Raw genomic sequence first — 18,050 nt, 5'->3', positions numbered from 1 at the left:
TCCCCATTGTTTTACATCTACAACTACATCTACATCTACTTGATTACTCTGCTATTCACAATAAAGTGCCTGGGAGAGGATTCAATGAACCACCTTCAAGCTGTCTCTCAAATGGTGCATGGCTAAAACGAGCACATAATTTTTCTGTGTGAGCCCTGATTTCTCTCATTTTATCATGATGATCATTTCTCCCTATGTAGGTGGGTGCCGACACAATGTTTTCGCAATCGGAGGAGAAAACTAGTGATTGGAATTGCATGAGAAGATCCCGTTGCAAAAAAAAAAAAAAAAAAACACCTTTGTTTTAATGATTGCCACTGCAATTCACGTATCATGTCTGTGGTACTACCTCCCCTATTTCATGATACAAAATGAGCTGCCCTTCTTTGTACTTTTTCGATATCATCTGTCAGTCCCATCTGATGCGGATCCCACACCGCACAGCAATACTCCAGAATAGGACAGACAAGCGTGGTGTAAGCAATCTCTTTAGTAGACCTGTTACACCTTCTAGGTGTTCTGCCAGTGAATCACAGTCTTTGGTTGGGTCTACCCACAACAGTATCTATGTGATCATTCCAATTTAGGGTATTTGTGATTGTAATCCCTAAGTATTTAGTTGAATTTATAGCCTTCAGATTTGTGTGTCTTATCGCGTAATCAAAATTTAGTAGATATCTTTTAGTACTCTTGTGAATAACTTCACACTTTTCTTTATTCAGGGTCAATTGGCGCTTTTCGCACTATACAGATATCTTACCTAAATCATTTTACAATTTGTTTTGGTCATCTGATGACTTTAGAAGATGGTAAATGACAGCATCATCTGCAAACAATCTAAGACGGCTACTGAGATTGTCTCCTATGTCGTTAATATAGATCAGGAACAATAGAGGGCCTATAACACTTCCTAGTGGAATGCCAGATATTATTTACTTTTTACTTGATGACTTTCCATCTATTACTATGAACTATGGCCCTTCTGACAGGAAATCACAAATCCAGTCGTACAACTGAGGCGCTATTCCATAGGCATGCAGTTTGGTTAGAAGATGCTTGTGAGGAACGGTGTCGAAAGCTTTCTGGAAATCTAAAAATATGAAATCAATTTGACGTACCCTGTCGTTAGCGCTCATTACTTCATTAGTATAAAGAGCTAGTTGTGTTTTGCAAGAACGATATTTTCTGAATCCATGCTGACTAAGAGTCAATAATGTTCGAATACAATATATGTTCCAAAATCCTACTGCAAATCGACGTTAGTGATATGGGCCTGTAATTTGACGGATTACTCCTACTTCCCTTTTTGAGTATTGGTGTGACTTTAGCAATTTTACAGTCTTTAGGTACGGATCTTTCTGTGAGCGAGTAGTTGTATATAATTGCTAAATATGGAGCTATTGTATCAGTATACTCTGAGAGGAACCTGACTGGTATACAATCTGGACTGGAAGTCAAAGCCCACTAGCACCTAATGTCTTTAATTCCCTTGTGTCTTGATTCATTGTGCCTGCAGGATCAAAAATAGTATCTGTTTTTTCGGACATGTATGAAGGAACAGACACCACAAATATTAAAAAACTGTTTCACTTTTTAATAATAACTGAAGCACTAAAAATATGAGTAAGACAACTAGTAAAGTTGAAGAAAGACTGCACTTCTTGGACTGCGTAATTTTAATTGGAAATTTGCTTGCTGAAGAAAATAACTAGCATCTCATTCCATTTATTTTGAAGCCATTCTTAAATAAGTGATATGGAAGAGGAATATTGTGTTTTGCATTTCTGCTTTAAGAATGATCCAAGCAATATTGTAGAAGTAGGTTTGCTGTTTGCTTGAATAGATACTGCAAGGAAGATATTATTTCAAAGCTAGACAGTTCAGTTAGCAAATGTTATTGTGAGGGAGGTTTGCTAGTCTGTTAATATCTCATTCTGGAGAGTTGTATAGAAGCTGGTGATAGTGGCTGATTTTACAAATCTGTGTGCATGTGAGACATCTTTATCAAATGAATCTCTGAATTTTAAAATTATTAACACTTATTTCAAAATTTTATGTTCCATCATGACCGATGACCATATTTTTACCTGGCTAAAAATAATTACCGTTGCTAAACAAAACCCTGTTCAAATACTGCTTTGTAGTCTATACTCTCATGTATAAAATAATGTTGTGTTTTGGAGATGAAACCAATAGCTCAGTTTCTTAAAATCCATTACTTACAGAATCATGGTCCTGTAAAAAGGAACAAACTTGCTATTATAGCAAAATAGTAAAGGGCTGTTATATGTGGTGCCTGCATTACAGGACTCTGTAGTTACTAAGCATCTAGTGGCATGAATTTGTAGTAACATTATAAAATACAAAGAAAATAAATTGTAGTCTGTGGCCAAATAACTGTATTATAATGGACATGAGAACAGCAGCAGGACCGGGCGTAGAAGTAGGAAACTGGAATTTGGTTGCAATAATTACACGTCTGTTATTTGAAACTGATAAACAATACTTTATTCAAGACAATCTCCATTGTTATTTATACATTTCCCCCGCTTCTCCAGCTGGCTATAAATTCCACACCAAAAAAACAGTTCTTCTTTTGAAGCAAACCAGTCAGCGAGCCATTTTCATACGAACTTGGGCGTTGTTCAGTGAGAATGTGTCCCAGTCATGGAAATAGATGATAATTGGATGGAGCCAAGTCTGGAGAATAAGCCACATGCCCTAGTATTTCCCAAAAGAATGCCTCAATTGTTTCCCTGGCCCATTTTGGTGTGTGTGATGGGGCATTATCATGGAGCAATATGACTTTGTTTTGCCTTCTTCCATATTCTGGTCGTTTTTCTTGTAATGCTCAATTTAAATCGATCATTTGCTGTTGGTAGTGATCAGTGTTAAAGGTTTCACCAGGTTTTAGCAGCTCATAATACACTCCTGGAAATGGAAAAAAGAACACATTGACACCGGTGTGTCAGACCCACCATACTTGCTCCGGACACTGCGAGAGGGCTGTACAAGCAATGATCACACGCACGGCACAGCGGACACACCAGGAACTGCGGTGTTGGCCGTCGAATAGCGCTAGCTGCGCAGCATTTGTGCACCGCCGCCGTCAGTGTCAGCCAGTTTGCCGTGGCATACGGAGCTCCATCGCAGTCTTTAACACTGGTAGCATGCTGCGACAGCGTGGACGTGAACCGTATGTGCAGTTGACGGACTTTGGGCGAGGGCGTATAGTGGGCATGCGGGAGGCCGGGTGGACGTACCGCCGAATTCCTCAACACGTGGGGCGTGAGGTCTCCACAGTACATCGATGTTGTCGCCAGTGGTCGGCGGAAGGTGCACGTGCCCGTCGACCTGGGACCGGACCGCAGCGACGCACGGATGCACGCCAAGACCGTAGGATCCTACGCAGTGCCGTAGGGGACCGCACCGCCACTTCCCAGCAAATTAGGGACACTGTTGCTCCTGGGGTATCGGCGAGGACCATTCGCAACCGTCTCCATGAAGCTGGGCTACGGTCCCGCACACCGTTAGGCCGTCTTCCGCTCACGCCCCAACATCGTGCAGCCCGCCTCCAGTGGTGTCGCGACAGGCGTGAATGGAGTGACGAATGGAGACGTGTCGTCTTCAGCGATGAGAGTCGCTTCTGCCTTGGTGCCAATGATGGTCGTATGCATGTTTGGCGCCGTGCAGGTGAGCGCCACAATCAGGACTGCATACGACCGAGGCACACAGGGCCAACACCCGGCATCATGGTGTGGGGAGCGATCTCCTACACTGGCCGTACACCACTGGTGATCGTCGAGGGGACACTGAATAGTGCACGGTACATCCAAACCGTCATCGAACCCATCGTTCTACCATTCCTAGACCGGCAAGGGAACTTGCTGTTCCAACAGGACAACGCACGTCCGCATGTATCCCGTGCCACCCAACGTGCTCTAGAAGGTGTAAGTCAACTACCCTGGCCAGCAAGATCTCCGGATCTGTCCCCCATTGAGCATGTTTGGGACTGGATGAAGCGTCGTCTCACGCGGTCTGCACGTCCAGCACGAACGCTGGTCCAACTGAGGCGCCAGGTGGAAATGGCATGGCAAGCCGTTCCACAGGACTACATCCAGCATCTCTACAATCGTCTCCATGGGAGAATAGCAGCCTGCATTGCTGCGAAAGGTGGATATACACTGTACTAGTGCCGACATTGTGCATGCTCTGTTGCCTGTGTCTATGTGCCTGTGGTTCTGTCAGTGTGATCATGTGATGTATCTGACCCCAGGAATGTGTCAATAAAGTTTCCCCTTCCTGGGACAATGAATTCACGGTGTTCTTATTTCAATTTCCAGGAGTGTAGATGACACCTTTCTGATCTCACCAAACACAGAGCATTGTCTTCTTTCCAAAGCGATTTGGTCTTGCAGTGGATGTTGATGATGTGCCCAGATTCACCCACGATTTATGATGCTTAGGATTCACAGAATATATCCATTTTTCATCATCTGTCACTATTCAATGGAGAAATGACAATCTTTTGAAACTGGTGAGCAGCATTTCACAAGAGGTCTTTCAATTTCCTTGCTGTCTTTCATTTAGTTCATGCGGAACCTTTTTCCCCTCTTTCTGCACCTTTCCCATAGCTTTCAACTGAAGAGAAACAGCTTTCTGTGTCACATTCAGTTGTTCTGTGAGTTCCTATCGAGTTTGAGTAACATCTTCAACCAATAAGGCTTGCAATTTGTTGTCTTTGAACGTTTTTGGTAGTTTCCCGTGCTCATTGTGTCTCACGTCAAAATCACCACTTTTGAATTTTTGAACCACTTCAGCATTTTCGCCGAAAACTTTGACAAGCATTTGATGCGATTCTGCAGCAGTTTTCTTCAAATGATAACATAAAACCAATGCTGTCCACAAATCGTAGTTCGTAGGCACAAAACTCGACATGTTCACAGGTTGCCGATGTGTGGAACTTGGGTTACTGTGTGTTGACATTCGTCATCAGCCATTACAGGAAGTAGATGGCGTGCGACGTCATCTCAAGGGCCCTACACTGACGGCTTGCACCATCTATAGGGAAATTCCAGTTCCATACTTCTACACCAGGTACATGATGTGGAGACTAGAGAACCATAGAACAGTGAGTGAATTGTACGAGACAGAGAATGCATCTGCTGCCTATGCACTGCAAGAAACTTATGTGGCCAGTAATTACTATGTAATCGATGCTTCAGACACAGGGAACACAACAGAAATAAAATGAGAACCTGAATATGTAGTGGATGCAGGAGAAATGAGCAATGATGAAGTTTTGGAACAAAGTCTTGAAACACAATCAGGTATGAACAATTTTGTTAAGAATTGTTCCTGTGCTCTTAATTTGGGGAAGGCCTCTAAATGCCTCTGTACTTTGGATATGGAATCTGGCTCCAGCTGTATTTGTTTTACAGGAGTCATGTGGAGATCACTTACAAGGCATCCTCTGCCAAAAAGTACCACATTTCCCCTTTAAAAGTGACTGTGGTACGCAAAAGTGGTGTGCACACAGGAGTAATTTCATGTTACAATTTTCTAAGTCTGAGTAGTTACTGGTGGTATTTATTTGATGAATGCCCCTATTTTGTGAAGTGTGATGAATTTGTTTGCTGGATGGTGTTTGTTTGCTACTGAATTGGTTTGACACAAGAGGGCATGCCCTCAGATATTCTTTGTTATTCTGTGATACTTACTTATGCTTTACATCTGATGAAGCCTTCATCAAAAATATTTTGCTGACTAAAAATGCTTAGTGCAGAAGTACTAAGATCCATTTTAATGTGTTGCCTTTTGGATAAGTGGGGAGACATTAAAATTGAACTGAATTTTGTTCTCTGGATTAGATAGTTTTTATTAATGGGTTAGCTTTAACTTCATTTGTTCCTTTTGAAGGATTGAGAAATTTTAAAGAAAAACTGTATTTCTGTACATTAAATAAATTTTGAAGATTGCTCTCATTGAGGCAGTGTGTTAATGCATGTGGTATTAAAATAATTGTGTCCTGTGAGTTTGTTAAGCATATTCCTTAGCAATCAGTGCACAGAATAAGTTCCAGCCTGTGTATAAGCCAGCCCAGTCCACCACTCCTTCCTGTTGAAGTAGTATTTTGTTGTTTTGTTTAAATGCCAAGTGGTTTAATTTTACTGACCAGCACTCTGTGATAATTTGTTCTGAAACTAGCACACTATTTAATTAGGCCCTAAGAATCGAAAATGTCTAGGAACTGTGGGAAGTTCCAAAAGGATTCCAAGAGATATGTAGGCAGCAACCACAAGTTTTGCTACGTCCCTGGAACATGTGGAAATCCTGCTTTCTTTCAGTATAATAACTAGAACGAACAAAGTAAGAATGAAAAGGGTCCATATGATGCACAGACGTGGTCAGTGTGGTACTGTAGATACAATTTTGAAGGCATGAGACGTGACTTAGTCCTGGTAATGATTAGGAATGTAAAGAGGAAATTAAAGGCTGCATGCATTGCAGCTCCAACAAATGTGGTATGACTTTCTTGGCCAGGTACAAGAAGCACAGTTATACTGAAGCAGAAATTACCATAATAAAAATCATAACAAGGAAGCATCAAAAGGCTATAGAGTCATTGTGCCAGGTGTGCGTAATAAAAAGCGATCAGAAGTGTGCCACCACAACAGCTATCCCCCTGTGCATGATTACGGGTTATGTGAGAGCAAAGTAGCCCTGGCAGTGAGGAAGGGGGCTGACATCACTGGAGCAAGCAAAGAACTCACTTTGCAGAAACCAGATGTAGGCTAATCATGAACGAATGTCTGAAAATAATCAGAGATAATGTACCATAACAGTGGTTTATCTGAAATCAATAAAGGAGATTGTAATAGTAAAGTATTCATCAACCCAAAGATTGTTTTGAACATCACAGTGCTTTACTAGGCATGGTCCTATCGGAGGAGGTATGCCATTGTCTTTTTACGATCTTTCAACTAACTTTCCCAGCCAGTTTTAGGGGGACCTAAGGTTGAACGTGGATTCTGAACCACAGTGCAACTTGGCATTTTTTACATAAAAAAACATGACACAGGTGAAAGAAATGAAAAGTGACAGAAAAAATCCTAGGATTGACCCAAGATCTTTTGATCCGTAGTCTAGGACTTTACCACTGAGCCAAATTAATTGCCAAGAGTACATTATTGGCTAGAACAAATCAATAACCGTATATGATTTTAAAGCAAGGCAAAGGAGAGGATGCAAAGAGGAAAGTGATGATGAACTTAAAGAGGTACAATAACAAAGGTAAGGGCTTTCATAACACGATGCCACCCAATACGAAGGATGGGAGGTGCAGAGTAACAGAAAATAAACTGCAAAGCACGCAAGCTGCTAATGACTGATGATGTATTAAGCAGCTTATGAACATGAAATTATTAATAACAAAATAAGGAATGTTGCAAAAGGTATGAAAATTGTTGACACTGTTATTAACATTGTGAATGAAGTATTCCTGGTTAATGAAATAAAAATGTGAAAGAACCAAGGGTAGGAAGGCAAGAAGATGTGGCTGAAAACTTCTGTGTATGCATAATAGGCTTATCTGAAGTATGAAGTCAAAATTGACATCAAGAGTTAGCCTGACAAAATTACCCAAAGTCGACACCAATCCAAAGAGAAATAAACCATCATCAAAGCAGTAAATATAAAATAATAAATAAAAGTTGCACAAGACACAGTGATCGGAAAACAGACAAAAACAAATTAGGAATGAACATTTCATCAAATGACCTAATGGTTGACCAATATTTCCTGTGGGAGAACCTCGAAAGCATAAAACCGAACTATACTTTGGAGAGTGAGTAGCCATTGACTGTAATGGTTCTTTACCCAAATGTCAGGACACTTTACATGCAGTGTGGTACCATTGTCAAAATATATCCTCTAAGAAATGCCCCAGCTATATTAGTATTTCGTAAAACGATTGAATACTTTTCAAGAATGAGGAAACTAAATTTCTTTTTATCAGAAAATGGGCTCCAATTCATATCAAACTTGTAGAGAGAAGGGGTGTAAAAGAACAATGTGCAAATGGTTCATATTTCCATATACCATCTGGTGAACAATCCTGCTGAATGCTGTATTAGGAATATTGTACAGTATACATTGCCACCATAATCATTAGACGTGTGGCAAATTTATAGGGATTTTTAGAACATCATGAATTCTCTAATGAATTCACCAGATTTACACTTGAAGAAATTTTGTTGGGAATAAAGTCTAAAAGTTTATCGGAAGAAATTTTTGATTTTCTACCAAATAAAGAACTTGAACTTGACAAAAAAGGAACTGTTACGAGAATGAATGAGTAAACAAGTAGAAGCCAGGATCAAATGGGATGATAATAAAAATATAAAGACCACACAATTTAAATCAGGAGATATTATCTTGGTGAAAATACATTAGAAAACTAGTGAAATAAATCACAAAATTTCAAACTTCAGATAGGCTATGTGTACAAAAGACATTTTAAAATCCAAGAACTCTTCACACTTATTATCTTACTTATCCAAAGTCTGAACAACATTCAGGTATGAGAAATACTGTTGACCTGAAAATCTGTCTGTCCACCTCCATAGCTGAGTGGTCAATGTAGATGGTTGCCACAAGGAGGTCCCAGGTTTGTTTCCTGGTGCAGTATAAGAATAGTATCTTTAATGATAACGGTTTAATTGTTATTTTGTCTTTTGAGCATGTTATGGAATGTATGTAGAAACACAAATACGCCACTCAAAAACAAAAACTCTTTATATACATAAATTTAAATAATATTTGCAAAGTGAATCTTTATTGAATACAGAATATGTAAATTTTAATGGATTATGACTTTTGTCACAAAAGTTGATGTGAAATATTAAATGTTACAAAAATTGTTTAATTATTGTATTTGTACTGTAACACAGGAACATATATATTCAAGACAATGGTTGCACGTTGTTGGATATTTCAAAAATGGTTCAAATGGCTCTGAGTACTATAGAACTTAACATCTGAGGTCATCAGTTCCCTAGAACTACTTAAACCTAACTAACCTAAGGACATCACACACATCCATGTCCGAGGCAGGATTCGAACCTGCAACCGTAGCGGTCGTGCGGTTCCGGACTGAAGCGCCTAGAACCGCTCGGGCACACCGGCCGGCGGATATTTCACTGATGAAATCCTTGGCAGAACACATCACTGAAACACGGGGGACATGTGCCATTATTGTAACTACTGCTGTATTATTATCGATTGTTCATCAATGTATAAATTTTTTCACTACTACTACTACTACTACTACTACTAATAATAATAATCATTATTATTATATTCACCATTTGTAGTAAATATTATTTTTTACGTGAGGTTTGTGCAGAAAAAAATGTTTATTATTGATTCATTTGTAGGGATTGATAAGCAGAAATGTATTTTTACAGAAGGAACAGCTAGATGGAAGTCCCTCTGTGTATTGGAGGTGGTTAACACGCCAGAGTAAAAGGCATAAAGGGCAGGCAGCAAGCACTCCAAGTGAGGACTGACAAGCAGTCTGACAGTAGCCGTTAGATTATCAACACCTTAGAGTAGAACTGAGGCTAAATTATCTGAAATTTTACTGGAAATAAGACTTGAACAGACACACAGTCAGCTAACTGTGGTGTGGAATGTTTATGCAGTGATCTGTGATATTTGGATATGGAATGAAAAATTATATTAGAGCAGTTTGTATGCTGAACTGCACTAGCACAATACTGGTCATGGCCACCACCCCTGCTGCTCGGTGCACCAGCACCTCAAGGCAGTGTACTGTTTTAGTGCATGAATAAGTATTTCCTTTGCTGTGATCTAATACATTAGTGGAATTTAATCTTTGCCTGTTCCAAGCTGGCTGCAATATGGTTACATATAATTATAAAAAGTTTGGCCTTGTTAATAATAACTGAACAGCTAAAAATATGAGTAAAATCACTAGTAAAGTTAAAGAAAGACTACACTTTTAGAATGCATAAACTGAACCAAAAATTTGCTTGTTGAAGTAAATAATTAGCATTCTATTCCATTCTTCCAAAGCAATTCTTGTACCAGTGATTGATATGGGGCTGAATTGTTGTTATACTGAAAGGTCCCCATTCTCTAGAAGTAAGTTCAAAACTTTGTGGCAGATTACAACTGTGTGCCAGACCAAGAATTGAACTCAGGACCTTTGCCTTTCGTGGGCAGGTGCTCTACCATCTGAGCTACCCAAGCATGACTCACGACCCTTCCTCACAGGTTTAATTCCACCAGTACCTCGTCTCCTACCTTCCAAACTTCACGAAAGCTCTCCTACAGACCATCCAGAACCAGCACACTTGGAAGAACGGATATTGCAGAGACATGGCTTAGCCACAGTCTGTTGGATGTTTCCAGAATGAAATTTTCACTCTGCAGTGGTCTGTGCGCTGATATGAAACTTCCTGGCAGATTAAAATTGTGTGCCAGACCGAGGCTTGAACTCAGGACCTTTGACTTTCATGGGCAAGTGTGTACCATCTGCCAGGATATTTCATATCAATGCACACTCCACTGCAGAGCGAAAATTTCATTCCGGAAACATTCTCCAGGCAGTGGCTAAGCCATGTCTCTGCAATATCCTTTCTTCCTGGAGTGCTAGTTCTGCAAGGTCTGTAGGAGAGCTTCCGTGAAGTTTGGAAGGTAGGAGACAAAGCACTGGTGGAATTAAACTTGTGAGGATGGGTTGTGAGTTGAGCTTGCGTAGCTCATATGGTACAGCACTTGCCCACAAAAGGCAAAGGTCCCATGTTTGAGTCTTGGCTTGGCACACAGTTTTAATCTGCCAGGAAGTTTCATATCAGCGCACACTCCACTGCAGAGTGAAAATTTCATTCCAGAAGGAAGTTTGCTCATTGCTTGAACAGATATTGCAACAGAGATATTTTTCCAAAGACAGTTCAGTCACCAAATGCTATTGTGAGGGGAAAGGTTTGTTAGTCTGTTACTATCACATTGTAGAGAGTTACATAGAAGCTGTTATAGTAACCGATTTTGCGAATCTGTCCACATGTGAGATAAATGCTAGAAGGTACCATTTTATCTAATGAATCTCTGAATTTTAAAATTATCAACACTTATTTCCAAATTATTAGTCCAAATAGGATATTTGGTGTTTTTGCCTGGCTACAAATAACTACTACTTTTAAACTAATGCCTGTTCATATACTGCTTTGAAATCTATACTTTCTTGTATAAAATATTAAGTAATGCATTAATAGAGGGAAACATTCCACATGGGAAAAATATACCTAAAAACAAAGAAGATGTGACTTACCAAACGAAAGCGCTGGCACGTCGATAGACACACAAACACAAACATACACACAAAATTCAAGCTTTCGCAACAAACTGTTGCCTCATCAGGAAAGAGGGAAGGAGAGGGAAAGACGAAAGGATGTGGGTTTTAAGGGAGAGGGTAATGAGTCATTCCAATCCCGGGAGCGGAAAGACTTACCTTAGGGGGAAAAAAGGACAGGTATACAGTCTGTGTATGTGCGGGTGGATATGAGTGTGTGTATACCTGTCCTTTTTTCCCCCTAAGGTAAGTCTTTCCGCTCCCGGGATTGGAATGACTCCTTACCCTCTCCCTTAAAACCCACATCCTTTCGTCTTTCCCTCTCCTTCCCTCTTTCCTGATGAGGCAACAGTTTGTTGCGAAAGCTTGAATTTTGTGTGTATGTTTGTGTTTGTTTGTGTGTCTATCGACGTGCCAGCGCTTTCGTTTGGTAAGTCACATCATCTTTGTTTTTAGGTATATTAAGTAATGTTTTATTTTGGAGATAAAACAGTAGTCCAATTGCTTAAAATCCATTAGATACACCGTCACACTCATAAATCATGTAAAAGCATAACACCAACTTGCTATTATGGTAATATAGTAAAGGGATGTTTATACTGAGGTACTGCAGTCAATTTTAGAATGGAGAATTCAGACACCCACATTATTGTTGACAGAATCCCAGTAGTATTAGAAACTGTTCAGCATATTCAGAAAACGTGATAAACAAAAAGGGAAAAGGTGAGCAGTTACTACAAATGCAGGACCAGTAGCTTTGAATTTGCCACAAAGAGTTACTTAAATGCTTTGATACCAGTTCTGAGACTAGTTTCTACAGGGGATTACAGCTGTCTTGAGGGTTGCAGTTTCCTGTCATACAGTGTATTGGGAGCTCTGAACAGTTGATTTGTGCACCAGAGTCCACAAGTGGGTGTTGTACTCATGACAGTGCAGAGATTCTTTGTGTGATTATGAGGTTACTTACAGGCAACACTAAGAGAGTTCATTCAATGCGACAGTGTCAGCTATACCTATGCCCTCTGTAAACAGTGTTTACACCTGTGAAGTACTTGAAAAACTGCTTTTTCTTTTTATGAGTAAAGGTAACAGCGACAGTCTTTCTTTTGATACTACTGTGTACTAGCAATGTTCATCCAACAGTACATTGTAAGCACAGATAACAGTTTGGCCATGTTGGTTGTTTTCTAAGTGATACTATGTCATGTATATCAGCTGCAGAAAATGAATCCTTCAATGCACTTATTGTAGGTATACAGGAGTTATCTGTCCCACAAAAAATTATGTGCCAGGAAACAAGTAATAAAAAAAACTGCAGAACAATATACAGAATATGCTGAGAACACAAAAGGAACTTTGAAAAATCATTTTGTATGCACCACCACTGATACTCAGTGATTATCCAAGTCAAGCTATATGGGTATAACAGCTCATTGGATTGATTGTGAAATGTGTGAAAAAAAATTAACTCTGGCTTGAAGGAGGTTTAAGGGAACACAGTAGCCAAACAGATTGTGGACATTCATTCTGAGTTAGATTTAAAGCTGACAAAATTCGTGAAAATTAATGCTGACAATGGATAAAATTTGGTCAAAGCTTTTAAAATATACAGAAAAGATTTGGATACAGAAGCAAAAGAAAAAGATTCAGCTCATAGTCAAAATATTGAAGTAGTGCATGATAATGTTGTTGTTGATTGTAACTGTCTAATCATGAGAGGGACACCACACACACATTATATTTAACAGCATGAAGTGATTCATACAAAAAACTTATGATGCAGCCATGTCAAAATTTAAAACATTTTGGAATCTGTGTTCAAGGTATCTCAAAGATTGTGAAACCTATTTGGAATAAAAAAGAAAATCCCCTGCTTATCGATGTCCAATACAATGGAATTCATACTATAATTCTATTCAAGATCTCAGTCAAGGGTACACTGAGTGAAACTTTAAGGAAACTCTCATTAGCAGCTTTGAGAGAAATTGAAATACAATTTCTTAACAAATACATAAGCTGTTCAAAACTTTCTGCTGACTGCATCAGAAGTTTAGAAGGGTATAAAGATACCTGCTATGGATGCCTTCTGCCAGAACTAACAAGAATGCATAGAATGCTAAGCAGTTTGCAAATGGGGAACCCTATGTATTGTGGCATGCTGATAGAGGTTATTAAAGGAAGTCTTACTAAGAATTTTGAGAGAAACTATAAATCTGAGGAACCAAAAGCAAATAATGGCATATTAGTACCCATATCTTATCCCCCCCCTTTTTTTTTAAGGAAATGGGTATCAAAGGCTAGCAGAGAATACCTTAAAGAACTGTTTATTGCAGAAGGTATACCTGTCAAGTGAATATAACCATGATCCTAATTATTAGAAAAGGCACTAAGACTTGATTACACATTATATGTGTACTGCTATTGTTTGCTTAATGAAAAACATATCAGTATCATCTAATAATGCCTTGTGATCACGAAAGAAAGGGAAGTCAGTATTGCATCTTTGTGTGATTATGAAGTTACTTACAGGCAACACTAAGAGAGTTCATTCAATGCGACAGTGTCAGCTATACCTATGCCCTTTGTAAACAGTGTTTACATCTGTGAAGTACTTGAAAAACTGCTTTTTCTTTTTATGAGTAAAGGTAACAGCGACAGTCTTTCTTTTGATACTACTGTGTACTAGCAATGTTCATCCAACAGTACATTGTAAGCACAGATAACAGTTTGACCATGTTGGTTGTTTTCTAAGTGATACTATGTCATGTATATCAGCTGCAGAAAATGAATCCTTCAATGCACTTATTGTAGGTATACAGCAGTTACCTGTCCCACAAAGATGGGAAGAACTTGCAAAATTTTGCTGAAAAAGAACAGGTTAAATCTTATTTTATCTTTATTGAGGACTCTGATTCTTCTGTAGCCAGTGATAGTGCCCACTCTGGAAACACTACAATATTTGTGAATGACTATTTCCCTTTGGTGAAATAATAAAGGTATTTTGGAAAGAAAAAACATATTCTGCATTTAAATACTTTTGCTTAAAACCATTTTGTATTTACATTTGAAAGAGAAAAAGCAACCAAGTATTTGCATTTTGAATTTAAATATTTTTAATAAACTATTTTCCACACCTGTGGTTGCACATTCATCTGGAGGTTAGTTGAAAATAAATACAATCACAGGAATATCACAGTATAGAGCATGTAGTAAATGCACCAGAGATGGACAGCAGCCCATCATTTACCACCATGGACTCTTCCAGACCTCTATACGAATCTTTTTCGGGAATGTGGCTGACTGCCAACTAAGTTCTTGAATCATCTCACAGAGAGCACGCCATGTTGTTGCCAGTTCATTTGTGGCTTGAATTAACCATATCCTCATGCTGCTGCTGCTGCTGCTGCATTGCGTCACTGTGGAACAAAATTCCACTGAAAGTGAATCCATGAGTCATGTGCAACTATTGTGTAGCTAAACCCATTCGGAAAATGTATTATTCATGATTATTTAGATGCTTGCTTCATTTCAGAATAATAAAATATATGAAGGTAGTGACTGAACCATGACGATTGCACAAAATGAAAAATTCAAATTGCTTTTAATTGTATCAAGGAAAATCTTTGCTTGAATTTTTTTGTCTTTTGGTAACCTTTCTCAAGGATATGAGTGACCTGCTCCTATCCCTCTTTGCTCCCAGAGGAACACACTAAAAATTCTGTAAGTTAAAACAGTCTTTTGTACTTTGGATTCTCCCTTCTGAAGGTTTCAGGAAGTACTGGCCAGTCATTCTATCTCTTTGTTATTATATAAAACCTAATAGCTAGCTTTCAATCTGCTTATTTTGAAGTTACAAGGAAAACTAGGACAGTGAAGAATGTAATGGAAGTGTAAAATGCAGCACACATTAATCAGTTTGAAAAAAAGAAAATTAATGTGTGATAGGTAAGTTCAGAGGTTGTGCTGTGAATAAAAAATCTGTTTGAACGTAACTCACTGTTTAATATCTTAGATTCACAGTTAACAGACTAATTTTAATTATGTTGTCTGTTGTAGCACTTCTGGATAATTGGCTATGATGGTAATTTTTCTGTGACAGAGGTTCTCCATTGTTTTCTGAGTACTTCTAAGTTGACTGCTGTTGGCTGAGCTCTTTCAATGTCCAGATTCATCCTGATGCTCTGAAATCATAACAGTTACTTGTCAATGGCATATTCGTACAAGGCTATCCATTGTAAAAGCATTAATGTCAAACTCTTTTTGCACAATTAATCAGGTATTGGCTTATAGTACACATTCTACTAATGATTGAATGCCACTCAGTACATACCAGACTTAACACCACAAATTTTAAAGTGACTCAATTAAAAGGAAATTGTCAAATGGTAACCATGGCCTTATAAAACATAGACCAACACATTTTCACTCCATATCCGTATCCAGTCGTGCCTGTGGGCTGAGGATTACACGGCAGACGGTCAGTACCGTTGGGCTTTCATGGCCTGTTCGGCCAGAGTTTCGTTTTTAACACATTTTCACAACTCCACTGACTACAGAGATATGGGTACCATTTGTTTACCGTTGGTATTTTTCTGCATCGGTCTATGAGATCTATACAAGACAAATTCGGTGATATAACTCTTCTGTAAATGTGTCAAGAAGTTACTGAGCAAAAGAAACATTGAATATGGAGAGTTTTACATGGTTGCAGCCATTTGAATGGTGCACCTCTACAACTTTACTCCACTTTCAATGGAAACTAGCACACCAAAAGTAAATAATACACAACTTTCGATGGAAACCTCTGTTGGCGTTGACTGAAGTACAGTAGAACCTTTTTAAAGTCATTTCAAGCATGAGTGTGTGTCTCTAACACAGTGAAGCAAGTTTCCGTGAAAATTGGAGTAAACGTCTATGGAGTACACCATTCAAATGGCTGCAAAAATGATATAAAACTTCCTAATTTATGTCTAATTGCAACCTTCTTTTATGTGTGTGATCTGTTTTTTATCTATCCAATTAAATTATTCTGTCAAATTTATTGTCAGATATACAAAAGCATTACACCACAAAATTTATCTTGTGAAAATTTGCTGCTTTGGGGTAGAAAAAAAGTGTAGTTTTGTTTAAAAAAAGTTAATGATTTGATTTAGACAATGTAGAACAGTGACAGTAATTTACAATGGATCTGAGAAGCAGGCATCACCAGTCTGAGACAGTCCCAGAGAATAGACCGAAGACCACTTTCATGATTCCATGGGTTTGTTACCAGTATTAAAAGATGCAGTTTGGGCTGAAAAACATGCCAGCCACATTCCAAATGTTATTATGTGCAGTTCTACACAGGTTAAAGCTGAAAACTTGCATGGCATATTCAGACGAAATTACTGCATATTCTTTAAGGAAGCGCCAGAGCACGTGAAACATTTGGTAGACATTTTCAGCAGGCTGTGATCTGCTCAGCCGACACTTAGCATAAACAAGTGCCATTTTTCACACATGCAGGTAAATTACCTTGGGCATGTAATTATTGGGAAAGGTGTTCAAACCAATCTTCATCTAACAGAGGCAGTCTGGAACTTTGCAGCACCACAAATAACAAAGCAAATACTGCCATGCAATTCTTACTACAAATTCGTTAAGAATTTCGAGCAGATTGCAGAACTCTTGAATTGGTTGTTAAGGAAGGGCATGAAATTGCAGTGATCAGCAGCATTTGAGGCATTGAAAGCAGCTTTAATTTCTGATCTGGCGCTACTCTTTCCTGATTTTGAGAAGGAATTTATCCACTCCTGTGACACCACAATGGGAGTGGTTGGTCATTCAGTGGCATATGCATCAGGGCAACTGAACAAAGCAGAGTATAGCTATTCCACTATGGAAAAGGAGATGTTGGTAGCTATATTTAGAGTAGTGTACTTCTGTTGCTATTTATATGGAAAGAAGTTTGATGTCATCACAGACCGCAGTTCAATGGTTGTTGGGACTGGAAGACCTTTCGAATAGAATAATGGGTACGTAATCTCACCAAGTTTGATTACAAGGTGGTCAACAAGCGAGGTCAAAAGCACACAAATGCAGAAATGCTACGTAGGAAAGTTGCTAGGCAAAAGGCAAAAGTTAACAGGGTGACAGATAGCACAAGTAGCCTACAAAGACTTCAGGCATTCAGATCACAATTGCAGTTCAAGACGCATGAGGGCTTACTTTGCAGAATGATGAAATGAGGAACGTGCATAGTGGTTCTGGCAGCATTTAAGGACAAAGTGCTGTGGCAAGCCCATGATTGTGTGTTGTCAGGTCATGGAGGATGTGCAACAGACATATAGTGGAGAAATTCTGGTGGCAAACAAGGAAATGTGATTTCAAGCAACATGTAAAGAACTGTGTGATTTGTACACAAATAGATGTTCTTACTCATAAGATAATCTCTTTACAAAGACTACCAGAGGTGGTTAAACCTTTTCAAATGATTGGCCTTATACTTTGAAACCTTTCAGTTGGCTTCTTGCTGGGAGTAAATACATACTCACAATCATAGGTCATTTTTCAAGATTCTTAGCAATGGTTCCAGTTCCTAATCCTGCAGGTTAATACAGTTAATACAGCACCAGTTTTAGGAAACAACTGTATACTTAACCTGACACCTTAGTTACGGATCAGGACACAAATT

The 18,050-nt window shown here is 38.9% G+C and overlaps 1 protein-coding gene across 3 annotated transcripts in view; it reads right to left on the bottom strand.

The window, feature by feature from the left end:
- Positions 1–8,940: 8,940 nt before the first annotated feature.
- LOC126473993 (uncharacterized) overlaps positions 8,941–18,050 on the bottom strand; it is a 62,437-nt gene continuing 53,327 nt past the window's right edge. Inside the window, exons 7-8 of one of the 3 annotated variants that reach the window (XM_050101384.1) lie at positions 15,375–15,558; positions 8,941–9,228 (exon numbers count right to left, since the gene is read on the bottom strand). In XM_050101384.1, coding sequence (XP_049957341.1) covers positions 15,451–15,558 — 108 coding nt within the window. In that variant the 3' untranslated portion in view covers positions 8,941–9,228; positions 15,375–15,450. Of the gene's footprint in view, positions 9,229–14,642; positions 14,794–15,374; positions 15,559–18,050 lie in introns of those variants that run through there. The other 2 variants (XM_050101382.1, XM_050101383.1) reach the window with 2 other exon arrangements.

This window comes from Schistocerca serialis, chromosome 4 (genome assembly GCF_023864345.2).
Source record: "Schistocerca serialis cubense isolate TAMUIC-IGC-003099 chromosome 4, iqSchSeri2.2, whole genome shotgun sequence".
NCBI lineage: Eukaryota > Metazoa > Arthropoda > Insecta > Orthoptera > Acrididae > Schistocerca > Schistocerca serialis.
Note: the sequence above shows the minus strand (reverse complement) of the source record. Positions and strands in the feature narration are given on the sequence as shown.